This window comes from Pan paniscus, chromosome 11, assembly GCF_029289425.2.
Source record: "Pan paniscus chromosome 11, NHGRI_mPanPan1-v2.0_pri, whole genome shotgun sequence".
In the NCBI taxonomy this organism is placed as follows: Eukaryota; Metazoa; Chordata; class Mammalia; order Primates; family Hominidae; genus Pan; species Pan paniscus.
The window spans coordinates 1413356-1437672 of NC_073260.2; the positions used below are offsets into that span (position 1 = coordinate 1413356).

The window sequence follows — 24317 nt, forward strand, 5'->3', positions numbered from 1 at the left end:
TCGTAAGCTGGATATTGGTAGCTATTTTTTATATTTTTACAATTTGTTTTATTCAAAATGGATGGAATCACTTCCTTTGTAATAATTAACCAAGTGTTTCAATTCATTTTTATAACAAGCATTCCTGACATCATAGGTATCCACCCCCTGAAGTTCCCATTCTATAGGACAAAATAACAAATAAGTAATTTTTTTTTTTGATCCATAATGGTCACCCACAGCCTGTGTATACAGGAACCATGTCTTACTAGCAATCAGCTTTATTTCACAACAGAGCTTCCCTTTACCCCTCCAGCAATTAGTAGATTCTGGGTATTTATTAAGAACTTTAAATTTAACACAAAGACTTAAATACCACCAGCCCAGCCCTGGCAAAGGACTGTTGGTTTTATTTATCTCCATCATCATCTAAATATACTGCCATCCTGATCCCAGCCCAATCTTGGGCCCTTAAGGAAATGACCTATCACCCTAACTACAAAGGAGGAACTCTCTTCAAACTAATGAGCCTGGATGACATACATGAACTCAAAATTATGGAAATGACAAGGGTTACAATGACAGGATAAGCAGTAAACCTACTCCAATCCCATCTGAGCAACCTTTTTGGAGTTGCATCCCCTCAGAAACCAATTTGGGCCCAATATAAATGTACACAGAGCTAAAATTCCAGGTGCCACTTTGTATTAACAGAAGCGAAAATTCTGGTCTGGTCCTTGGAACCTTGAAAAGTCATCAATGTGCCGGACACGGTGACTCACACCTGTAATCCCAGCACTTTGGGAGGCTGAGGCGGGCAGATCATGAGGTCAGGAGATTTGAGACCATGCTGGCTAACACAGTGAAACCCCATTTCTACTAAAAATACAAAAAACTCACACCTGTAATCCCAGCACTCTGGGAGGCCGAGGCAGGCAGATCATGAGGTCAGGAGATTTGAGACCATTCTGGCTAACACAGTGAAACCCCATTTCTACTAAAAATACAAAAAACTAGCCGGGTGTGGTGGCACGCGCCTGTAGTCCCAGCTACTCAGGAGGCTGAGGCAGAAGAATTGCTCGAACCTGGGAGGTGGAGGTTGCAGTGAGCTGAGATCGCACCATTGCACTCCAGCCTAGGCGACAGAGAGAGACTCCATCTCAAAAAATATAATCATAAATAAATAAATAAATAAATAAAAGTAAAGATAAAATAAAGTCATCAATGCAACTACTCCCTGGAAGTTAATCCTTCACTCGATTACGTAAGCTATACAGTTACCCGAACCGCATCATTTAGATAACCTGTACGGTTTTCATGGAAACCATCCCTGGTTAAGGGCTTTAAAGGATGGACAGCCTAAGTACGGTTGAGGCAGGCCCACTAGCTGCATTCACGGTTTCCCTTGTGAAGAATGTACTAATCCTGAGACGTCTAGTTGCCTTTTGGTTCCCCAGTATGAAAATACCTCTGGGTGATTGTTACTGGACACTAAGCCTAACTACCTCCACTGGGAAAAGAGAACTGCTGGGGCAACTCAAGATACTTCCCAAGATCCCTTCCAGCCTTTAACCGGGGCCACCTTACCAGAGACCTCAACCATATGGGAAAGTGAAAACAACAAGCTAGCCCATGTGTTCACCATAGAAAACAAGTTCTGTCTTGAAAAACAAGGAGCCTTTTTCCTGTGCGGGACCAGTTCCTACTTAGATTTACCAGCCAACTGGACTGGAACCTGTAACTTGTTATTTAGCTCCCAAAATTAATGTAGCTCCCAACAACCAATTCCTCACTATACCTTTAACTGCAACCACCAGACACAAATGAGCCATCCAACTCACACCCCTTTTGGTTGGGTTAGGAAGAACAGCAAGAGTAGAAATGGGAGTTAGCAGGCTTGCAATCTCCCTATCCTATCACTAACTTGTCCAAAGATTTTATGGAAAGCTCAGAAGACACTGCCCAAAGTATCGTCGCCATACAAAATCAGACAGACTCCTTGGCAGCAGTCACTTTGCAGAATTGAAGGGGACTGGATCTCCTAACTGCTTAAAAAGGTGGCTTATGTCTTTTTCTAGAGGAAAAATGCTGTTTTTATGTCAACTAATCAGGATCAGTAAGGGATGCCGCCTGGAAATTAGCTGACTGGGCCCCTAAGATACGACAACAGCTGAGTCATGGGGCTCCTGGTCAGAAATGCTAAGTTGAGGTGCATGGCTCCTTCCTCTAGCCGGCCCATCACTAATGACTATATTTGCCTTGGTTTTTGGACCATGTTCATTAAATCTCTTAAACAAATTCATTTCCTCTCGCCCAGAGACCATCAAGCTTCAGATGATCATGAGACAAGGTTTCCAGCCAGTTCCAGGTAAAGACACCACCCCTGGCCATCCAGCAACTACTATGTCTCCACTAGACAGAGCAGGGTGAGAGTTCCATGATCCCCAATAGGTAGGAACTGTGCCCAAATCAGCATGAAGCAGTTACTGAAGAAAAAACCATCAGTCCCTCGGCCTCCTATAAAGATGATGGGGATCACATCTCGGGGGAAATGAGGCAGGAGAATAGGGTCTGGAGGCAGGGAACCTAAGGCCGATTTGTGCTGACTTCCTAGAACTAAATCAAAAGGAAAACTCCACCTCTCCACATCCAAGTAACAAAAGAAGAGGCTACTCCCTTTGCAACGCCCCCCATTCCACTGTATCACAGACGAAAAATGGAAAGTACCTGACTGGTCGCCTCCCATGACCAATCAGAATGGTAGAGGGCCTGGTCTTCATTTACACAGGGTGTAAGCAGCTAACCAATGGGAAACCTCTAGAGAGTATTTAAACTCCAGAAAATTCTGTAACCAGGGCTCTTGAGCCGTTTACGCGAGCCCGATCCCACACTATGGAATGTACTTTTGTTTCAATAAATCTGTGCTTTCATTTCTTCATTTCTTCATTCCTTTGTTGCTTTGTGCATCTTGTGCAATTCTTTGTTCAAACCGCCAAGAACCTGGACAACTCGTAGTCAAGACCCTCCCCAGATAATACCATCTAATGTAGAAGATTCCTTGAGTGTGGGAGGGTGAGACTGCAATGAGCTGAGATTGCACACCATCACACCACTAAACTCCATCCTGGGTGACAGTGAGACTGTCTCCAAAAAAATGTAAAAATATAAAAAAAGATTTATACAAAGATTAATTTTTTTTAATTGGAGTGGCTAGATTAATATCAGATAAAGCAAACCTCCCAGTAAAACAAAATTACCCGAGACACAGGGAAACATGTATATAATGATAAAAAGGTCAATCCATCAAAAAAAAATAGCAAGTCTAAATATGTGTATACTCAACAACAGAGCTGCAAAATAAGTGATACAGAAACTGACAGAACTGAAAAGAGAAACAGACAAATCTGCAATTAAAGCTGGAGACTTCTACACCTCTCTCTTAACAATTTGTAGAATAGACAGAAAACCAGCAAGGATATAAAAGAGCTCAACAACACCATCAACCAAAAGAATCAATCAACATCTGTACATGCAGCACACAACAGCAGAATATACATTCTTTCCAAGTGCCCACAAAATAAATATCAAAATAGACCATATTCTGAGCCATGTAACAAACGTCAACAAATTTAAAATTAAAATTCTTTCAGTTTAGTGTATTCTCCCACCACAATAGAATCAAACTAGAAATTAATAACAGAAAGATAACAGGTAACTCTCCAAACACAAAGTAAACAAGACAGTTCTATATAATAATCTCATAGGTCAAAGAGGAAATTTCAAGGGAATTTAAAAATACATTGAACTGAATGAAAGTGAAGAGACAACACATCAAATTGCAGGACACAGCTAAAGCAGTGCCAGAGGAAAACATATAGACCTACATGTCCACCTCACAAAAGAAGGAAGTCTAAATAATCATCTAAACCCCCAGCGTGAGCCACTGCGCCCAGCTGACATTTCTTCAAAGAAGATATACAAGTGATGAATAGGCTCATAAAAGATGCTCAACAATGGCTGCGTGCAGTGGCTCATGCCTGTAATCCCAGAGCTTTGAGAGGCCAAGGTGGGAGGATCACTTGAGGCCAGGAGTTCAAGACCAGTCTGGGTAACATAGCAAGACCCCACCTCTACAAAAAAAAACAGTTTTAAAAACTTAGCCAGGCATGGTAGCATGCACGTGTGGTCCTTGCTACTTCGGAGGCTGAGGAGGGAGAATCGCCTGAGCCCAGGAGCTCGAGACCAGCCTGGGCAACACAGGAAGACCTCATCTCTACAAAAAATTTAAAAATTAGCCAGGCTTGGCAGTGTGCACCTGTGGTCTTGGCTACTCTCCCAAGCTGAGGTGGGAGGATTACTTGAGCCCAGGAAATTGAGGCTACAGTGAGCTATGACCATGCCCCTGTACTCCAGCCTGGGTGACACAGTAAGACCCTGTCCCAAAAATAAAAATAAGTCACTTTAGAAATGCAAGTCAAAACTGAACAGAAATACGACTTCATGCCCACTAAGATGGTGAAAATTGCCTTATTTTTTAGTTTTATTATTACTGTTTTAAAGACAGAGTCTCCCTCTGTTACACAGGCTAGAGTGCAGTGGCGCTATCCTGGCTCACTGCAGCCTCTAGCTCCTGGGCTCAAGTGATCCTCCCACCTCAATCTCCCGAGTAGCTGGGACTACAGGCACACACCACCATGCCTGGCTAACTTTTTAATGTTTTTGTAGAGACAGGGTCTTGCTATGGTGCCCAGGCTGGTCTCGAATTCTTGGGCTCAAGTGATCCTCCCACCTCAGCCTCCCAAAGTGCTGGGATTATAGGCATAAACCACCACTCCTGGCCTGATGGTTAAAATTTCAGACAGACAACAAATGCTGGTCAGGATGCAGAGAAACTGGAGCCCTTGTGCACTGCTGGTATAAATATAAAATGGTACTGCCACTATGGAAAACAGTTTGGTGGTTCCTCAAATGGTTAAACACAGAGTTCTATGATCCAGTAATTCCAATCCTAGGTCCATACCCAAGAGAAATGAAAACATATTCCTTGCAAAAACTTGTGCAAGAATGTTCATAGCAGCATTAGTCATAATTTTTAAAAGTGGAAATATCTAAATGTCCATCAACTCATGAAATATAAACAAAATATGCTATAAATACACAACGAAATCATACTTGACAAAAAAATACCAATACTTGCTTCATCGTGGATGTAAAAACACAAAAGGCCACCGATTATATGATTCCATTTATATAAAATGTCTGGAATAGACAAATCTACAGAGACAGAAAGGTTAGTGCTTGCCAGAGGCTGTGGGAATAAGGAAATAGGGACTGATGGCTCATGGATACAGGGCTTCTTTTTTGGTTAATGAAAATGCTTAAAATTAGATAACAATGATGGCTGCACAACTTTTTGAACATACAAAAAACTCTGAACTGTAAACTGTAAACTTTAAAATGGTGAATTTTATGGTACACAGATTATATTGCAGCAAAAGTGTTATTTAAAAAATAGATCTCCAAAAAGAAATTTCTAAGCCCAGAGAGTTTCACAGTAGAATCCTACCAAACATTTTTAAAAGACATAACACATTTCTATACAATCTCTTCCAGAAAACAGAGGAGGAATAAATACTTCCTGATTTATTTTATGAAGCTTGTGTTACCTTGATACCAAAACCAGACAAAGGCAATACAAAAAAAGGAAAATCATAGGCCAGGCACGGTGGGGCTCACGCCTGTAATCCCAGCACTTTGGGAGGTTGAAGCAGGCAGATCACAAAGTCAAGAGATCGAGACCATCCAGGCCAACATGGTGAAACACTGTCTCTACTAAAATACAAAAAATTAGCCAGGCGTGGTGGTGGGTGCCTGTAGTCCCACCTACTTGGGAGGCTAAGGCAGGGGAATCCCTTGAACCTGGGAGGCGGAGATTGCAGTGAGCCGAGATCACACCACTGCACACCAGCCTGGTGACACAGCAAGACTCCGTCTCAACAACAACAACAAAGACAAGACAAGAAAATTACAGATCAAAATCTCTCATGAATATAAGTGTAAGACTCCTTAGTAAAAATGCTAACAAATACAATTCAGCAACACATAAAGAGAATTAGGTACCATGACCATGTGGGATTTATTCTGGGAATGCAAGGCTGGTTCAATATTCAAAAATCAATGTAATTCACCATATTAACAGACTAAAGAAGAAAACTCACATGATCATATCAGTGCAGAAAACACATGTGACAAAATTCAACACCCATTCAAAACAAAAACTCTCAGAAAAGTAAGAATAGAATAGAGTAGAACTGCCCCAACTTGATAAACAGCATCTACCTCAAAAGAAAAAACAACAACTCAACCGTACAGCTAACATTATACTTAATTGTGATAGATCAAATGCTTTTTCCTAAGATTGGGAGCATGGCAAATATGTCAGCTCTCACCATTCTTACTCAACATAATGCTGAAGTTTCTAGCCAGTGCCATAAGGCGACGCACATAGATCGACATACGCAGACCAAGGGGATAGAATACAGAGTCCCAAAATAAACTCTTGCATATATGGCCAAATGATTTTTGACAAGAGCGTCAAGACCATTTTATGGTAAAAGGACAGTCTTTTCAGCAAATCCGAGGTGGGCGGATCACCTGAGGTTGGGAGTTCAAGACCAGTCTGACCAACATGGAGAAACCCCGTCTCTACTAAAAATACAAAAATTAGACAGGCGTAATGGCAGATGCCTGTAATCCCAGCTACTCAGGAGGCTGAGGCAGGAGAATCACTTGAACCCAGGAGGCGGGTTCCATTGCACTCCAGCCTGGGCAACAAGAACAAAACTCTGTCTCAAAAAAAAAAGAAGAAGAAGAAAGCTGGATCCTTATCTAACACCATATACAAAAATTAACTAAAAATGGATCAAAGACCTGAATGTGAGACCTAAAAAAAGTAAAACTCTTAAAAGAAAACATAGGTCAAAAGCTTCACAATATTAGATTTGACAGCGACTTCTTGGATATGACATCAAAGGTAAAGGCAACAAAAGAAAAAACAGACAAACTAGACTGCATGAAAATTTTAAAATGTTGTGCATCAAATGACACCATCAATTCAGTAAAAAGGGCACACATAGAATGGGAGAAAATCGTAAATCATATATCTGAAAAGGATTATACTCAGAATATACAGAGAATGCCTAAAACTCAACAACAACCAAAACAACAGATTCAAAAATGGGCAAGGAACTCCAACAGACATTTCTTCAAAGAAGACATGCAAATGGCCAATAAGTGCAAGAAAAAATGCTCAACATCACTAATCATTAAAGAAATGCAAATCAAAACTACAAGCAGATACCACCTCACATACATTAAAATGGCTACTATCAAAAACACAGAAATTAACAAGTATTGGTGAGGATGTGCAGAAATGGAAATGCATGTGTATTCCCACCAAAAGGTGGGAATGTCAAATGGTACAACCATTGTGCAAAACGATACAGCAGTTCCTCATGAACTTAAAAATGTAATTATCATATGATCCCTCAATTCCACTTCTGGGTATATACCCAAAAGAATTGAAAGCAAGGTCTCAAAGAGATATTTATACAACCATGTTCATGGCAGCACTCTTCGTAAGAGTTAAAACATGGAAGCAACCCAATGGTCCATTGACAGAGGAATGGATAAGCAAAATGTCATACAATGGAATATTACTCAGCCTTAAGAAGGAAGGAGGTGGCTGGGCGCAGTGGCTTACACCTGTAATCCCAGCACTTTGGGAGGCTGAGGCAGGTGGATCACGAGGTCAGGAGTTCAAGACCAGCCTGGCCAAAATAGTGAAACCCCATCTCTACTAAAAATACAAAAATTAGCTGGGCACTGTGGCAGGTGCCTGTAATCCCAGCTACTCGGGAGGCTGAGGCAGGAGAATCGCTTGAATCCAGGGGGCAGAGCTTGCAAGTGAGCCAAGATAGTGCCACTGTACTCCAGCCTGGGCGACAGAGTGAGACTCCGTCTCAAAAAAAAAAAAAAAAGGAAAGGAAAAAAGGAAGCCAGGTACAGTGGCTCATGCCTGTAATCCCAGCAATTTGGAAGGCTGAGGTGGGTGGATCATGAGGTCAGGAGATCAAGACCATCCTGGCCAACATGGTGAAATCCCGTCTCTACTAAAAAAAAAAAAAAAAATGCAAAACTTAGCTGGGCATGGTGGCGCGTGCCTGTAGTCCCAGCTACTCTGGAGGCTGAGGTAGGAGAATGGCATGAACCCAGGAGGGGGAGCTTGCAGTGAGCCGAGATTGCACCACTGCACTCCAGCCTGGGCGACAGAGCAAGACTCCATCTCAAAAAAAAAAAAAAAAAAAAGGTTACGATGGTAAATTTTATGTTATCTGTATTTTAGCACAATAAAAAAAAAAGCAGATCCAAAAGAAGAAATAAACTGTTTCTGTCTGCAAATTGTATGATTATCAACATAGAAGATCCCAAGGAATCTACAAAAAAATCTCCCAGAACTAATAAGGGAGTTGGTAAGGTTGAATGATCAAGATCAACATACAAAAGCCCATTGTATTTCTATATACTAGCAATGAACACATGGACACTGAAATTTAAAATACAATACCACTTTCTAATGGGAACAACACAGCAAAGGTTGCTGCCTAGGTGTTCGAACACCACACCCAAAATGTGGCCAGAGATAAGAACTTAGAGGCATCTCTCCCACTTAGCAGACTCCACATTTCTGCTGCCTCCTTTAAACAGACCATTCAGGCATTCGCCCACAAATTTAAAGGGACCCACACCCTATTCCCTAGCATGGCCAGTTGCCTCCCCCTGTACCTCTCTGACTCTTCATTACTGCCTCAGATAACCTGGGGAGGGAGGATGGCGCTCCCCACTCACGGTGCCCTCCCTGCCGATCTGTAGGTAATACATCGTTGAACTTATTTCCTGTTGTGGTGGTGACTGAATGTGTGCCTTCCATCTGAAGAACCAGGGCTACCCTTGGCCAGGTTTTCCCTGGGGAACTAGGATGGGCTCCCAACACTGCAATGCTGGTCAGGCACAAACCAGACACGGGTCAGACAAGAGCCACAAGGATGTCTGCCAGTATAAACAAGCTTCCTGTATCAGGAACCCCCTGGTCACAGGCGGGACAACCAGGCACTGGCTGCCTGCCAAGTAATCCAAGTATCCCATGAAGGGTACACTGTCAACACCAAGGTCCGCTTCCTTTCATCCCCTGTGAGGGCAGGGTTGCTGGACACTCTAGTACTAGAACACCAGTTTCTCCAGGGGTGCTCAAAACACATTAGAATCATTCAAAAAAAATAAGAAAACATAATAGCTACAAATCTAACAAAATGTATATTGTATGCTGAAAACTACAAAATGCTAATGAAATAAATCAAACATGATCTAAATATATGAAGAGAAATAACATGTTCTGATTGGACATGGAACATCCAACATAGTAATGATGTCAATTCTCCCAAACTGAATAACATGGAAAGAATCAGTCTAACCTGACTTCAAAACATATAGGTAACTACAATAAGCAAGACTACGTGGTATTGGCAAAGAGAAAGACACGTGGACCTGAAATAGACCCACATAAATATGCCCAGCTGATTTCTGGCAAAGGTACAAAGGCAATTCAATGGAGGAAATACAGCCTTTTCAACAAGTGGTGTTGGAGCTACAGGAAGGAAGGGAGGGAGGGAAGGAAGGAGGAGGGGAAAGAGGGAGGGAAGGAGGGAGGGAAGGAGGAAAGAAGGGAGGGAGGAAGGAAAGAAGGAAGGAAGGAAGGCAGGCAGGCAGGCAAAAACCTCACACTTTTATTAACCTAAAATAGATTGTAAACTTACATGTAAAATATAAAACAATACAACTTTTAGAAAAAAAAAAAGAAAATCTTCAGGATTCAGGACTAGGCAGTTCTTACAGTTGACACCAAAAGCCCAATCCACAAAAGGATAAATTGATAAACTGGACTCAATCAAATTTTAAAAACATTTGTTCCATGAAAGACCAGGTGAAAAGTATGAAAAGATAAGCTACTGACTAGGAGAAAATATTTGCAAACCATATATATGACAAAGAACCAGTTCCTAGAATATATAAAGAACAATTCAAACAGAACATGGGCAAAAGATGTGAAGAGACGTTTCACCAAAGATACACAGATGGCAAATAAGTCCAGAAAGATGCTCAACGCCACTCACTGTTAGGACATGCGAATTAAAACCAGTGATGTGTCACTATACCCCTATCAGAATGGCTAAAATAAAAAAGTGTCACCACCAAACACTGGCCAGAATGCACAAAAACTGAATTATTCACACACCACTGGTGGAAATGTAAAAGAGTGTAGCCCTCTGGAAAAGCTTTGGTTTCTTAAAAAACTAAGCATGCAACTACTATACCTAGAAATTTGCACTCCTTGGCATTTATCCCAGAGAAATGAAAACTTGTTTGCACAAAAATGTGTACAGCAACTCTATTCATAATAACCCCAAATTGGAAGCTTCCACAGGTGAACGGTTAAACAAGCCATGGTACAGCCATAGCATGGAATACCACCTGGCACCACGGAATACCACCTGGCGCCACGGAATACCACCTGGCACCACGGAATACCACCTGGCGCCACGGAACACCACCTGGCACCACGGAACACCACCTGGCGCCACGGAACACCACCTGGCGCCACGGAACACCACCTGGCGCCACGGAATACCACCTGGCGCCACGGAATACCACCTGGAGCCACGGAATACCACCTGGCGCCAGGGAATACCACCTGGCACCACAGAATACCACCTGGCACCACGGAATACCACCTGGAGCCATGGAATACTACCTGGCACCACGGAATACCACCTGGCACCACGGAATACCACCTGGCACCATAGAATACCACCTGGCACCACGGAATACCACCTGGAGCCATGGAATACTACCTGGCACCACGGAATACCACCTGGCACCATGGAATACCACCTGGCACCACGGAATACTACCTGGCACCACGGAATACCACTTGGAGCCACGGAATACCACCTGGTGCCATGGAATACCACCTGGCGCCACGGAATACCACCTGGCGCCACGGAATACTACCTGGCGCCATGGAATACCACCTGGAGCCACGGAATACCACCTGGAGCCACGGAATACCACCTGGCGCCACGGAATACCACCTGGCGCCACGGAATACCACCTGGCGCCACGGAATACCACCTGGTGCTACGGAATACTACCTGGCGCCATGGAATACCACCTGGCGCCACGGAATACCACCTGGCACCACGGAATACTACCTGGCACCACAAATTGACACCTGGCACCACTCAATACTACCTGGCAGTAAAAAGAAACATGCTACCAACACCTGGGTGAACCTCCAGAGAATTTTGTTTGAGTGAAAGCAGCCAATACCAAAAGGTTACATTGGGTATGGTTTTGTCCACGTAACATTCTCAAAATGACTAAATTATAGATATGGCAAACAGATTAGTGGTTGCCAGGGATTAAGGAGGGGGCGAGGGCAGGAGAGATGCGGGTGTGACCATAAAAGGGCAGCATGAGGGACCCCTGCAGGGATGGAGATGCTCTTCGTCTTCACTGTGTCAACATCATTGATACTGATGTATCAACATCAATATCCTAACTGTGACCCTGACTATAGTTTTGCAGGTTGTTACCACTGGGAGAAAAGGGTAAAGGATGCATGAGCTATTTCTGTATTTCTCACTACTGCATGTGAATCTACAATTATCTTAAATTAAAATTTTAATTTTTTAAAAGCCCATTCCCTTAACCCCTGTCTCCCTGCAGTTACGTCCCACTGCTCTGCTCCCTCCAAGAGTCATCTGCGGTTGCCACCCTGATTTCCTCACCTCCTCCTCCCTGTAACCCACGCATTCCAGGGCGTTGTCCCACCACTGAGACCGCCCTTGCCAAGTTTACCAACAACCTTCCTCTTATCAAATGCAACAGTCCAGGCTTCCCATCTTCCTTGACCTCCAGCAACATCTGGCCCAGCTGATTATGTTCTCCGAACGCTTTATTCTGCTCCCAGGATGCTGTGTGGTCGTGGTGTTGTTGATCATGTTCTCCGAACGCTTTACTCTGCTCCCAGGACGCTGTGTGATCGTGGTGCTGATCATGTTCTCCGAGCACTTTATTCTGCTCCCAGGATGCTGTGTGGTTATGGTGCTGATCATGTTCTCTGAACACTTTACTCTGCTCCCAGGATGCTGTGTGGCTGCAGTGCTGATCATGTTCTCTGAACGCTTTACTCTGCTCCCAGGATGCTGTGTGATCGCGGTGCTGATCATGTTCTCCGAGCACTTTATTCGCTCCCAGGATGCTGTGTGGTTATGGTGCTGATCATGTTCTCCGAACACTTTACTCTGCTCCCAGGATGCTGTGTGGCTGCAGTGCTGATCATGTTCTCCGAACGCTTTACTCTGCTCCCAGGATGCTGTGTGATCGCGGTGCTGATCATGTTCTCCGAGCACTTTATTCTGCTCCCAGGATGCTGTGTGGTCGTGGTGTTGTTGATCATGTTCTCCGAACGCTTTACTCTGCTCCCAGGATGCTGTGCGGTCACGGTGCTGATCGTGTTCTCCAAACGCTTTACTCTGCTCCCAGGATGCTGTGCGGCCATGGTGCTGATCATGTTCTCCGAACGCTTTACTCTGCTCCCGGGATGCTGTGTGGTCGTGGTGTTTTTCCTGCCCCCTTAAAAGCTCCAGCCCCATCTCTTTCGTGGCTCCTGCTTTCCTACTGGACCTCTGAGTGCTGGAATTCTCCCCAGTCTCAGCCTTGGGCCTTCTTTTCTCCATCTGCACTTATTACCCAGGTGATCTCATCCTCTCACATAGTTTTAAACACTGTCCATGAGTCAAGTACTTCAAATGCTCATCCTCAGCCTGCTGTTCCCTCTGAATTCCCTCTCAAACACCCACCTACACACCCAAGATCTCCACTTGTATGAAAATAGTTATCTAAAGTTTTGCAGAGCCAAAACAGAATCCTGGAGTTCCGCCACCACCCTCTGCTATAACAAAACTAAGTAAATTCGTTGCTCCCGATTCTCCCTTTCTTAGTAAATGGCATCACCTTTCTCCGTGCCTCAAGTCACATCATCGTTGAGACTTCTCCTTCTCTCACATCCACTCTATGAGCAAGGCCTGTTTGTGCTAGCATCAAAATGCAGCTATGGATCTGAACACTTTCAAACTTGGATCTTCACGGAACTAGTACAATGAACATAAGCAAAGCATATGTGCATAATCATAAGGCAACATGATTTACCTCCACTGCGCCTCCAAACATGGTCATTGGAGAAATCCTTCCCATGCCCCTAGATGATAATTTGGACAAGCCCATGACCATTCTGACAGCTCCTGGGTAAGGCGAAGTTCTACAGCCACTTTCAAGTGGAAAATACAGTTTCAACTCGGCAGTTGAAAGTGTTCAGGCCAGGTGTGGTGGCTCATGCCTATCATCCCAGCACTTTGGGAGGCTGAGGCAGGTAGATCACTTGAGGTCAGGAGTTCAAGACCAGCCTGGCCAACATGGCAAAACCCTGTCTCCACTAAAAATACAAAAATTAGCTGGATGGGGTGGCTCGTGCCTGTAATCCCAGCTACTTAGGAGGCTGAGGCATGAGAATCACTTGAACCCAGGAGGCAGAGGTTGCAGTGAGCCAAAATCGTGCCATCGCATTCCAGCATGGGAGACAAAGCAAGACTCTGTCTCAAAAAAAAAAAGAAAGTGTCCGGTCTCAGTCTCAGCTGGTCATCAAACTGACATGCAATACCATGACAATACCCACTGTCGCTGGCTGGCCTGCCACAGCTGGTTGCTTTCAGTGGAAGAGAAAGACACGGCCCCTCTTTGCTCCCCTGTACCCAGCATTGCTGTGGAGCTGCTGACCCAACACTGTCACAGCAGGGGAGGGAGAAGGGACAGCTGTTATTCCTCGTGCGGTGCTGTCCTGAGATGATCTCACCTCTCTGGACCTAACAGGAATTTACTGCCGACTCGTCTCTCCCCAGGCTCATCCGTGTGTTCTCCCAAAGCTCCATTTGACTCCGCCTGCTTTTCCAGGCACAGACAAAGCCATTTCTCCTCAAGCTGGAGCGCCCCCACGCTGCCCCACCCGCTGCCACCAGCTTTTCAGCAATCCACTCTGAGACCCCATCACTCACCCGGTCCTGGCTGCCCGCTGTTGCTCACACCCCCACTCCTGCTCCCAACATGGACTGAGCTTTCCATCTCTCTGCCTCCACCCCTACTGCAGGCCGTGGGCTTCCGCCCACAAAGAACCCAGATGTCACTGCTTGAAGGAGCATATATCCGAGGGGCCACAAAAGTCCCTCTCACTGGGTTGGAGGTGAGGGGCAGGCTCTCGCTCTCTCCAAAGGATCCTCTTCAAAACTCCTGTCTAATCTCCAGTGACCGACCCTGTATGCCCTTAGTGTGGAGGAGTGGACTGGTCGGTTCTTGGCTACCTGCTCTGGGGCCTTGTGTGGCGCCAGCCCCAGGCACTGCCATGACTGCATCTTGCTGCCCCGGCCAAGCTTCCAAGGTGTTGTAGCATCTGCATGTCTGGTTTCTAGACCTCACCAGGCCTTGCCCTCCCAGTACCCTGTACCTCGTCACTGCCTGCTCCTCAACCTCTTCTGTTTTCTTCACGGCACTCACCACTGTCCATGCCCTTACGTGTCGAATGCCTCTGCTCACCACTGTGCAAGCGGAGCCAGCACTCACTGGGTCCTACTGAAACACATGCTGGCTGAAACCTCTGTGGCCCCTCCTGGCCAGTGCTGCCTGCCCCAGGATGGGGCTCCTGCCCATCCCCTCCTGCGGGAGGCAGAGACCCAGGCAGAAGAATCTGAGTCATGTGCGGCCCCTGGCCAAGCCCCAGTGGACACTGAGGGCTGTAGAGACCTGGTCACACAGTCCTTCATTTGGGTGGGGCCAGCAGGAATGCAGCCAGCTCAGAGCTATTTTTAGGGTCTGTCTTTGTGGGAATTGTTCCTTGATTGGCTACAGAGAGAGAACAGCCAAGCTCCTCATCACCGGCTTTGTCCTGTTCCTCATTCCCTCAATCACACAAGCCTGTCATCAGACACGACTCCCACTCGAGGAGGAATCTGGTTCACATGGACCCTGTGCTGGCTTTTCCTTAACTCCTCATCTGCCATCTGCCTGTTCAAGAAGCTTGATAAACGAGCTCAATAAGCATTTAGCAAATGCCTGCTGAATGCCCAGCCCTATCTCCATGAACGCATGAGGCACAGGGCAAAGGGCCCCAGTCTCTCCCCAGGACCTGTCCACCATCATGCCACCGGCCCTCATGAGCACAGCTGCTGGAGGGTGGGGAGAGAGGCACACGTGGACCAAGCTTCACCCCAGGGCACAAGTAGCAAGCTCTAGGTGAAAGCACCTTGCACTCCGGCCCCCTCCCCACCCTGACAGCACCGGAGGGGAACACATCCTCTAGTTACTCAAAACCTAGCACCCTTCCCAGATTCCTGACCCACAGGTACTCAAAACCTAGCACCCTTCCCAGATTCCTGACCCACAGGTACTCAAAACCTAGCACCCTTCCCAGATTCCTGACCCACAGGTACTCAAAACCTAGCACCCTTCCCAGATTCCTGACCCACAGGTACTCAAAACCTAGCACCCTTCCCAGAGTCCTGACCCACAGGTACTCAAAACCTAGCACCCTTCCCAGAGTCCTGACCCACAGGTACTCAAAACCTAGCACCCTTCCCAGAGTCCTGACCCACAGGTACTCAAAACCTAACACCCTTCCCAGATTCCTGACCCACAGGTACTCAAAACCTAGCACCCTTCCCAGAGTCCTGACCCACAGGTACTCAAAACCTAGCACCCTTCCCAGAGTCCTGACCCACAGGCGCCTGACCCTTCTCCACCTTCCACAGCCCCTCAAGTACTAACTTAATTATTCTCATGCCCTGGTAGCTCACAGGACTCACAGAGGGGACAGACAGCAGCAGAGGCCTTCCTATAAAGAGGCAGATCTGCTCAAGAGTCGGTGGTGGGGGGATGGGAGACTCCACCAAGAAGGGACCCAGGCAGAGGCAACGTGAGGGAGCTGGGCCATCAGGCACCCCGCCAAGCCTTATACTCAACTTCAATCATGGCCACCAAATCCAGGCTGCCGTAAACTACGGAGACAGGCCGGCATCCTGATGAGAGCGAGGAGACCAAAGAGGAAACAGGACCAGACAGACTCGGCATGAAGGAAACAAATGCACAAGCCACAGGCTCCACTCTAAGAATCCCTGCGTGACCGAGGAAGGTCCTGGGGGCCTCGGCCCTGCTCCGCAGTTCACCACCTTCGCCAGGCAGCCTGGGGACGGGAGGCCCAGCAGCCCTACTGGCCCTCAACTCCAACAGAGACCCTAGAGGGGTGGCACAGCAACAGCTGCCCACGGTCCTCGGGCTGGAGAAAGTTAGTCAGCTTCTCCACAAGTCAGCCTCATCATCTGTGCAACAGGTTCCTGAGAGGAGTCAACAGGAATAAAACACTTCCCACAGGGCCTAACCCAGAGCGGCTAGCAGTGCTACTATCGTCCTTGCCAACAGAAACAGCAGCATCTCCTCTGGAGTTTTCTTCTCTGACCTCCACCAGTCAGCCTTCTGCTTCATTTTCACGAAGGAGTCAACTCCAGGAGGACCCACCTGAGGAGTCTGAGCTGAGACTGCCCGTGGTGGACCCTTGGGTGGGGCGTCTGCCGGAAAGAGCCTGCATTTCATCCTAGGGGTGCAGGGAGGAGCCTAGGGCTGGGCAGAGGCTCAGAGGTCAGAAGGGCCCCCCTAAATGGGCCCCCAGAGGCACCAGCTCAGGAGGCCCAGGGCCAAGATGCCACTCACATTATAGAGGATGTCAGTCCAGCCCTCCATGGTGATGCACTGGAACACCGTCAAGATGGCAAACAGGATATTGTCAAAGTTGGTGATGCCGAAGTTGGGTCCTGGCCAGTACTCCCGGCACTCAGTGTCGCCCTCGCACAGCCGGGCTGGGGCCTCCTTGCCACAGGGGAAGTCACCCACGGGCTCCGCATCTGCAAGAAGGAGAATGAAGCAGACCCTGAGCTCAGAAATACCAAGCTCTCCAATCCCCACCAGGATTCCTGGGCTCTGGAGAGCTCACAGCAGGTGGGCAGGAACCAGCCACCAACAGAAACCCTCCCTCAACTTCCCACCATCCCTCCTCGAATCTGCATCAGGCATCGCCTCTTGCTGCCCCCGAGCTCAGGAGTGACCAGCTCAGGGAGTAACGGCTGGCCTCTCCCTCCTACTGGAACCTGCCCACCATCACTTGATGGTGGGCTCACAGCCCATTCATCTTAAAACTAAAAACAACAAACTCCTAACCTCCCATTCTTCCCACCACCCTGACCATTCCTCTCCCTCACAGCCAAACCGCCACCCTGAATGTTCCTCTCCCTCGCAGCCAAACTACCTCCCTCAGCCAAACTGCCATGCTGACTGTTCCTCTCCCTCACAGCCAAACTACCTCCCTCACAGCCAAACTACCTCCCTCACAGCCAAACTGCCACGCGGACCGTTCCTCTCCCTCACAGCCAAACTACCTCCCTCACAGCCAAACCGCCACGCTGACCGTTCTTCTCCCTCACAGCCAAACTGCCAGCAAGATCCTCCTGACACGCAGATCTAACTTGAGGCCCTTGGCCAGTTCCAAGCTGGACTCAGCCACTGTGCAGTCTGGTGCCTGTCAGGCAGGATGATCTGGAACCAACCGAACATGTACCCGGAGGGTGGCTGGAGACCTCCTGGCCCAGGTCTCGCTGCACTGACCCTACAGGGCGGACATCCTTCTACTGTGCTGAAACCGAGCAGGCAGCCAGGGACCAGAGAAAGAGGGGTTAAAGAAAGACCAGAAAACCACTGCTAATCTCTGGAACAAGATAGCAAGCAGCACGTTTACCCCCTTCACTCTCAAAAATCTCAATGAAAGGCCGAAAAAAAATATTTTTAAAAAATGCAGGCCAGGCACGGTGGCTCACGCCTGTAATCCTAGCACTTTGGGAGGCCGAGGTGGGCAGATTGTCTGAGCTCAGGAGTTCGAGACCAGCCTGGGCAACATGGTGAAACCCTGTCTGTACTAAAATACAAAAAATTAGCTGGGCGTGGCACCATGGGCATGTAATCCCAGCTACTCGGGAGGCTGAGGCAGGAGAATTGCTAGAACCTGGGAGGCGGAGGTTGCAGTGAGCCGAGATTGCACCACTGCCCTCCAGCCTGGGCAACAGAGTGAGACTCCGTCTCAAAAAAAAAAAAAAAAAAAAAAAAACTTGTATAACAACACATGAAAATATCTATCAACATAGGAGAAATTTTGTGGAGTTGCTCAGCTGGAAAGCAAATACTCCCAGGTTTAGAAGGCAAAACTGACTACCTAAGTTTATTCCTCTCTGTCCAAATATCTTGATAAATGCTGGTAAAGAAGACTAAGAATAATGAGTTTCATCTCCTCCTTTCCAGTTCTTTTTTTTTTTTTTTTTAACTTTTTCTTTTTCTTGTCTCATGACCTGGCCATGACTACAAATGCTACGTGGACTAGAAGTGACTTGCTTTTCTTCTTGACTGTAAAGGGAAAGCTCTCAAGGCTTAGAGTGAGGTATGGTGTTCGCAGGAAATCTGCAGGGATTTAAGAAAATTCTCTTTTATTTACAGTTGGATTAAAGTTTTTTGTTTTTTTTTTTAAATCACGAACGATCTAAATTCTAGTAAAACCTTTTTCTAAAAGTGCTGGGACTATAGGTGAGCCACCGCCGGCTGGGTTTTCTCCTTTAATAAGTTTGAAGTTCAAGCCACAAACCTTAGCTTCATCCTTAACTCTTCTGTTTCTCTTACCCCCACATATAGACTCTCAGAAAATTCTGTTGGCTTTACCTACAAATACACCCATAATTTGACCCATTTTAACCACCTCTACTACAACACCCTGGCCCCAGCCACCATCACCTCTGCTGGATTGAGATCTTCTACTCAACTCTGTTTCTGCCTTTGCCTCCCAGGAGCAGCCCGAATGATCAGAAGATGCCACACCTCACTCAAAGCGCTCCACTGTCTTCCTGTTTCTCTCAGAATAAGACAGGGCCATGAAGCCCACATGATTCCTCTTGTTCTCGCTGCTCCGCACCATAGGCTTTTGCACCTACTACTACTACTACTGGTAACTGAAGTTCTGCCCAGGTGGCCACATGGCTCCAATCTCCCTGCATTCAGATGCTGCTCGACGGTCACCTTGGCAGAGTTGGCCTCCTGGGCCCCTCTGTAAAGCAGGCCCCAAGTTATTCTATTTCAAATACCTTTTTGTTTTCTTCCCAAAAGTTACTACAATCGATAATTATTATATTTCTGTGTTTGTTTATTTACTTGTGTTTATCAGGCTATTGTCTATGTCCCCCACTAGAATGTCAGCTCCACCTCATGTATCTGGCACCAAGAAGGCCCCTCTAGCACCTAGAACAGTGCCCATCTCCTGGATGAAGGCATCCATGGCACTTGCCTGTGCTGGAGGGTGCTGCCTGGCCTCACCTGTGCTGTTGGGGAAACAGGCCTTGTGGAACTTGCCCATGTAGAACTCCAGGCCAATGATGGCAAACATGAGGATGGCAAAGAAGAGAAGCAGCCCAATCTGCAGGAGTGGAACCATGGCCTTCATGATGGACTTGAGCACCACCTGCAAACCTGGGGCCAGAACAGGGCAGGTCAGGAAGCAACGTGGGCAGGGTAGGGCAAGGAGTTTGGTGGGGGCAGGGACAGAACAGCAGGAACCTAGCAGGGACAGCAAGGTGCTAAGCGGTGAGTGCTTGCGAGGTCAAAGGATAGAGCTGAAACCCCTTAAGGCGCAGAGGGGCAGAGAGTGCTTGTGTAGGGCAGAGCTGAGAGTCCTAGGGACAAAGCATAAGGTCCTAGAGAGAAGTCGACTGAGAAGTGTCTCAAAGTAGGCAGAGGAGTGGGATGTGGGGGTGTCAGGGTATGAAGTCTGGGGTGGGGAGTGGGACTCAGGGTGGGGCAACAAAGAATCCTGAGAGGAAAGAGAATGAAATCCTGAGAAGGAAGAGCCAAGTCAGAGGACATCCTGAGAGGAAAGAACAGGGAATTCTAGGAGGGAAGAGCAGAGAATGCTGGGAGCTAAGGGCAGGAGATCCTGGGAGGGAAGAGCAGGGGATCCTGGGAGGAAGGAGCAGAGAATGCTGGGAGTTAAGAGCAGGGGACCCTGGGAGGGCAGAGCAGGGGATCCTGGGAGAGAAGAGCAGGGGATCCTGGGGGAGAAGTACAGTTCCTAACAGACCCAACTCCTTGGAAGAAAGTGAGGCAAAAAGACCTGCCCCGGGAATGTTCTGCCACTGGCCATACAGCATGTGAGGAACTGGGCAGAGGAGCCTGTAACCCTTGACCCCTCCCCTTTGAGTCTGGCCCCAGCACTTGTATATGGGCCAGAACCATTGCCTGGCAAGGTCTCAGGGTAGAACAGGGAGCCAATCACGGGTCTTCCCTCAGTGGCCTCAGGAGGACACAGCTCTAGTTCCACGTCCACTCAGGCCCTTAGGTAAACCTAAAACCAGACTTCCACTGGGCTGAAGGAATAGGGGTCCAGGTGGTCACTGGCTCATGAGGTCACCCTGGCCATCCTCCTGCTCATGGCAGGCTCTGTGGGCAGCCCACTTCAGGAGCATGTCTTAAGGCTGGCCTCAGTCCCCAGTGGCCCTGACAAGACTGAGCCAAGAGACAAGTGGCCCTTTGCAGCTTTTGCATATTTTCTCAGGCATCCTTCCCCACCACCTTGGTCAACCTCTCATCCATTCTTTACCCTCAGAAAAAGAAGCAAAGTGCTGAAATGTGACAGAGTATGTGAGGAGGAACAAAGCTTCCATCTAGGGAAGCCAGGTCAGGGTAAAATAACAGCATCACCCTGTGGGCTTTCATGGAGGGTGTGACAGGCCAAAAAAGGCCTGCTCCTCCCTTCCTCCTGCCTGGTTCCCTGGGGTCAAAAGTGGCAAGCTCAGAGTCACCAAAGCCAAACCATGGCCATGGCCATGTCCGTGGTGAGGGTAGGAGAGGAGGTTGTTATTCCAAGCAGGCTTGGGCCTGTCTTCGCTGGACTCACTTGGAATCCCAGACACCAGCTTCAGGGGCCTCAGCACACGCACAGCCCTCAGTGTTCGCAGGTCGAAGTCAGTTCCAGCCGTGGCAAGGATCCTGGCAGAAACAAGGAGAAGAAGGGAAGTAAAGGTTTCCACATTGAGCCTGGAAGAGGACACACTCCTCCCACCACTAGGGTCATGTCTCCCAAGAGCAGTGACACCTTCATTCCTGTGTCCCCACTGTCCAACCACAGGGCCAGCACCTGTGTCCCCCCACTGTCCAACCACAGGGCCAGCACAGAGCGGCTTGCCAGGTGAGAGGAGGCAGGAACTGAATCCAGAAGCGCTCACAGGAATGTTCACAATCACCCACATGACCAAACCTCCAGTTCAAAGGCACCATCTCTGAATAGACACTTGGCCCCTGGCATGGCAGGAAATCTGTCTACCAATTGAGTTTAAGGCTGACCCATATCCCCTAACCAACCCCAGCTGCACTTCAAGCTGCCTTCTGAGAGGAGTGGCGACAGAGAGCAGGAGCAGGATGGAGCCTGAGGGACTCCTGAACCGACCCCCATATACCACCATTCTTTCCCTTATCTCAGGAAGACGGGGAAGTGGGGTATCGGAAAGGTGGAATGAGGAAGACACTGTGGTCAGTTCTATTAGCAAAAAAACATATCCCAGTATCTCCCATCTTAAGAACAAAACTAAAGATCCCATATCTGCCTTCTACCACAGAGCATTTCTCTGTTCCCTTCCCATCAGAACTCACGGATGGTGTCAATCCTCGGTCTCACCACTTCCTTATCTTGCGCTCTCTCATTAGCTTTCTCCAGCCAGGTTCTCACCCACCTCTCCACTGAAATGCTACGTCAAGCCTTCCTCTTGCCAATTCTAACGGTCAAGTCTCCTTTAAAGGGTGTGGTCTCTTGCCTTAGGCCAACTCTCTCCTGTTTTCCTCCCACTCCCTGGGGGCTCCTTCTTAGTTTCTTTTGCCAGCTTTGCCCTCTCTGCCGGAGATTCAAAACGAGGGTGCCCCAAGGCTCATTCCATGTAGGAGCTACCCAATAGCTTTGAGTATCACGCATGTCTGTTATTCCCAAGTGTGTATCTTTAATCCAGACCTGGAGCTCTAGGCTCATATATACAACTGCCTTTTTAACAGTTCCATATGGGTATTTTAAAAAGCATATGAAACATTACACAACTAAAGAATTATTTTTTTCACTTTAACACAAGTATAAAAGATGTACCTTTTTTCTAAAGTTCAGAGTTGTTACATCACAGTGACTAAGAAACTTTCTATTCTTACTTCCAGTCCTGCTCCTTCCCCCTTTGTTCGCCTCAGCGGATCGCACCAGTCACCTATTGTTTAAACCAAACCTGAAACTTCATCCCTGACTCCGGTCCTTCTCTCATATGCCACGTCCGGGTCACCAACAATCCTGCTGGCTCTGCCTGTAACGCGCATCCAGGGTTCTTGGCGAAGGCTTTGTGACCACCCGCTCCAAACACATGGCCATGACAGACAAAATCTGAGACAGAACTGGGGGTCAAAAATAGGATAAATATCGGCCGGGCACAGTGGTTCACGCCTGTAATCCCAGTACTTTGGGAGGCCAAGGCAGGTGGATCCCCTGAGGTCAAGAGTTCGAGACCAGCCTGACCAACATGGTGAAACCCCGTCTCTACAAAAAAAAATACAAAAACTAGCTGAGCGCAGTAGCGCGTGCCTGTAATTCCAGCTACTCAGGAGGCTGAGGCAGGAGAACTGCTTGAGCCCAGGAGGCAGAGGTTGCAGTGAGCTGAGATTGCGCCATTGCACTACAGTCTGGGCTACAGAGCGAGACTCCGTCTCAAATAAATAAATAAAGAAAAGATAAATATCTCAAAATAAAAAAAGAAAAAAAGGACAATAAAAACCCTTCTATTCAAACCAAAATGCCAAGTTACCTGAGGAAGCCCAATGCTACGGGAAGACATTCAGCAGGATCAACTATTGAAAGAGGAATTTTGTTCAGATAAAAACAGTAAACTATTAAACAAAAACAGGTAGAAAAGGTAGAAAATTTAAAACTAGCTAGTTTAGATTTTAAACTAAATTTAAAATTTAAAACGGAATAGAATAATAACCCAGAAATAAACCCTCACATATATGTCAACTGGTTTTCAACAAAGGTACCAAGACCATTAAGCGGAGAAAGAATGATCTTTTCAACAACCAAGCAGAATAAAGTTGGACCCTTACCTTACACCAAATACAGAAAGTAACTCAAAATGGATCAAAGATCTAAATATAAGAGCTAAGACTAGAAAACTCTTAGAAGAAACATAGGGGAAAATATTCATAACATTGGATTTGGCAATAACTTCTCGGATATGACACCAAGAGCACAGGCAATAAAAGAAAAAATAGATTAGATTGAACTTCATCAAAAGTAAAAAGTTTCGTGCATCAGAGCAAGGGTCCCCAACCCTCAGGCCACAGACCAGTACTGTTCTGTGGCCTGTTAGGAATCAGGCCACTCTGCAGGAGGTGGCAGCAGGCGAACGAGCATTACTGCCTGAGCTCCGCCTCCTGTCAGATCGGTGGTGGTATTAGATTCTCATAGGAGCATGAATCCTATTGTGAACTGCACATGTGAGGGATCTAGGTTGCACGCTCCTTATGAGAATCTTATGCCTGATGATCTGTCACTGACCCATCACCCCCAGATGGGACCGTCTAGTTGCAGGACAACAATCTCAGGGCTCCCACTGACTCTATATTATGGTGAGTTGTATAATTATTTCATTACATATCACAATGTAACAATAATAGAAACAAAGTGCACAATAAATGTAATAACGCGCTTGAATCGTCCCAAAACCATCCCCCGACCTCTGGTCTGTGGAAAAATTGTCTTCCATGAGCCCAGTGCCTGGTGTCATAAAGGCTGGGGGCTGCTGCACCAGAGGGCACTATCAAAAAGCGAAAAGAAACCTACAGAAAGGGAGAAAATATCTGCAAATCATATCTCTAATAAGGGATTAATATCCAGAAAATATAAATACTCTTACAACTCAACAACAATAAAAACAACTCAATTTTTAAATGGGCAACGGACTTGAATGAACATTCTTCCAAAGAAGATACACAAATGGCCGATAGGTGCACGA

The 24317-nt window shown here is 47.0% G+C and overlaps 1 protein-coding gene across 13 annotated transcripts in view; it reads right to left on the bottom strand.

Annotated features, from left to right (window-relative positions):
- The window catches only part of CACNA1B (calcium voltage-gated channel subunit alpha1 B), a 253949-nt gene that overhangs the window by 197271 nt on the left and 32361 nt on the right, over positions 1 to 24317 (bottom strand). For all 13 annotated transcript variants that reach the window (XR_008626612.2, XR_008626611.2, XM_055117377.2 and 10 more), the window contains exons 4-6: positions 21179 to 21270; positions 19603 to 19755; positions 16909 to 17099 (exon numbers count right to left, since the gene is read on the bottom strand). Coding sequence is in view for 11 of the 13 variants with exons in the window: in XM_055117377.2 (XP_054973352.1) it covers positions 16909 to 17099; positions 19603 to 19755; positions 21179 to 21270 (436 nt within the window). In the remaining 2 variants the exon portion in view is untranslated. The remainder of the gene's footprint in view (positions 1 to 16908; positions 17100 to 19602; positions 19756 to 21178; positions 21271 to 24317) is intronic.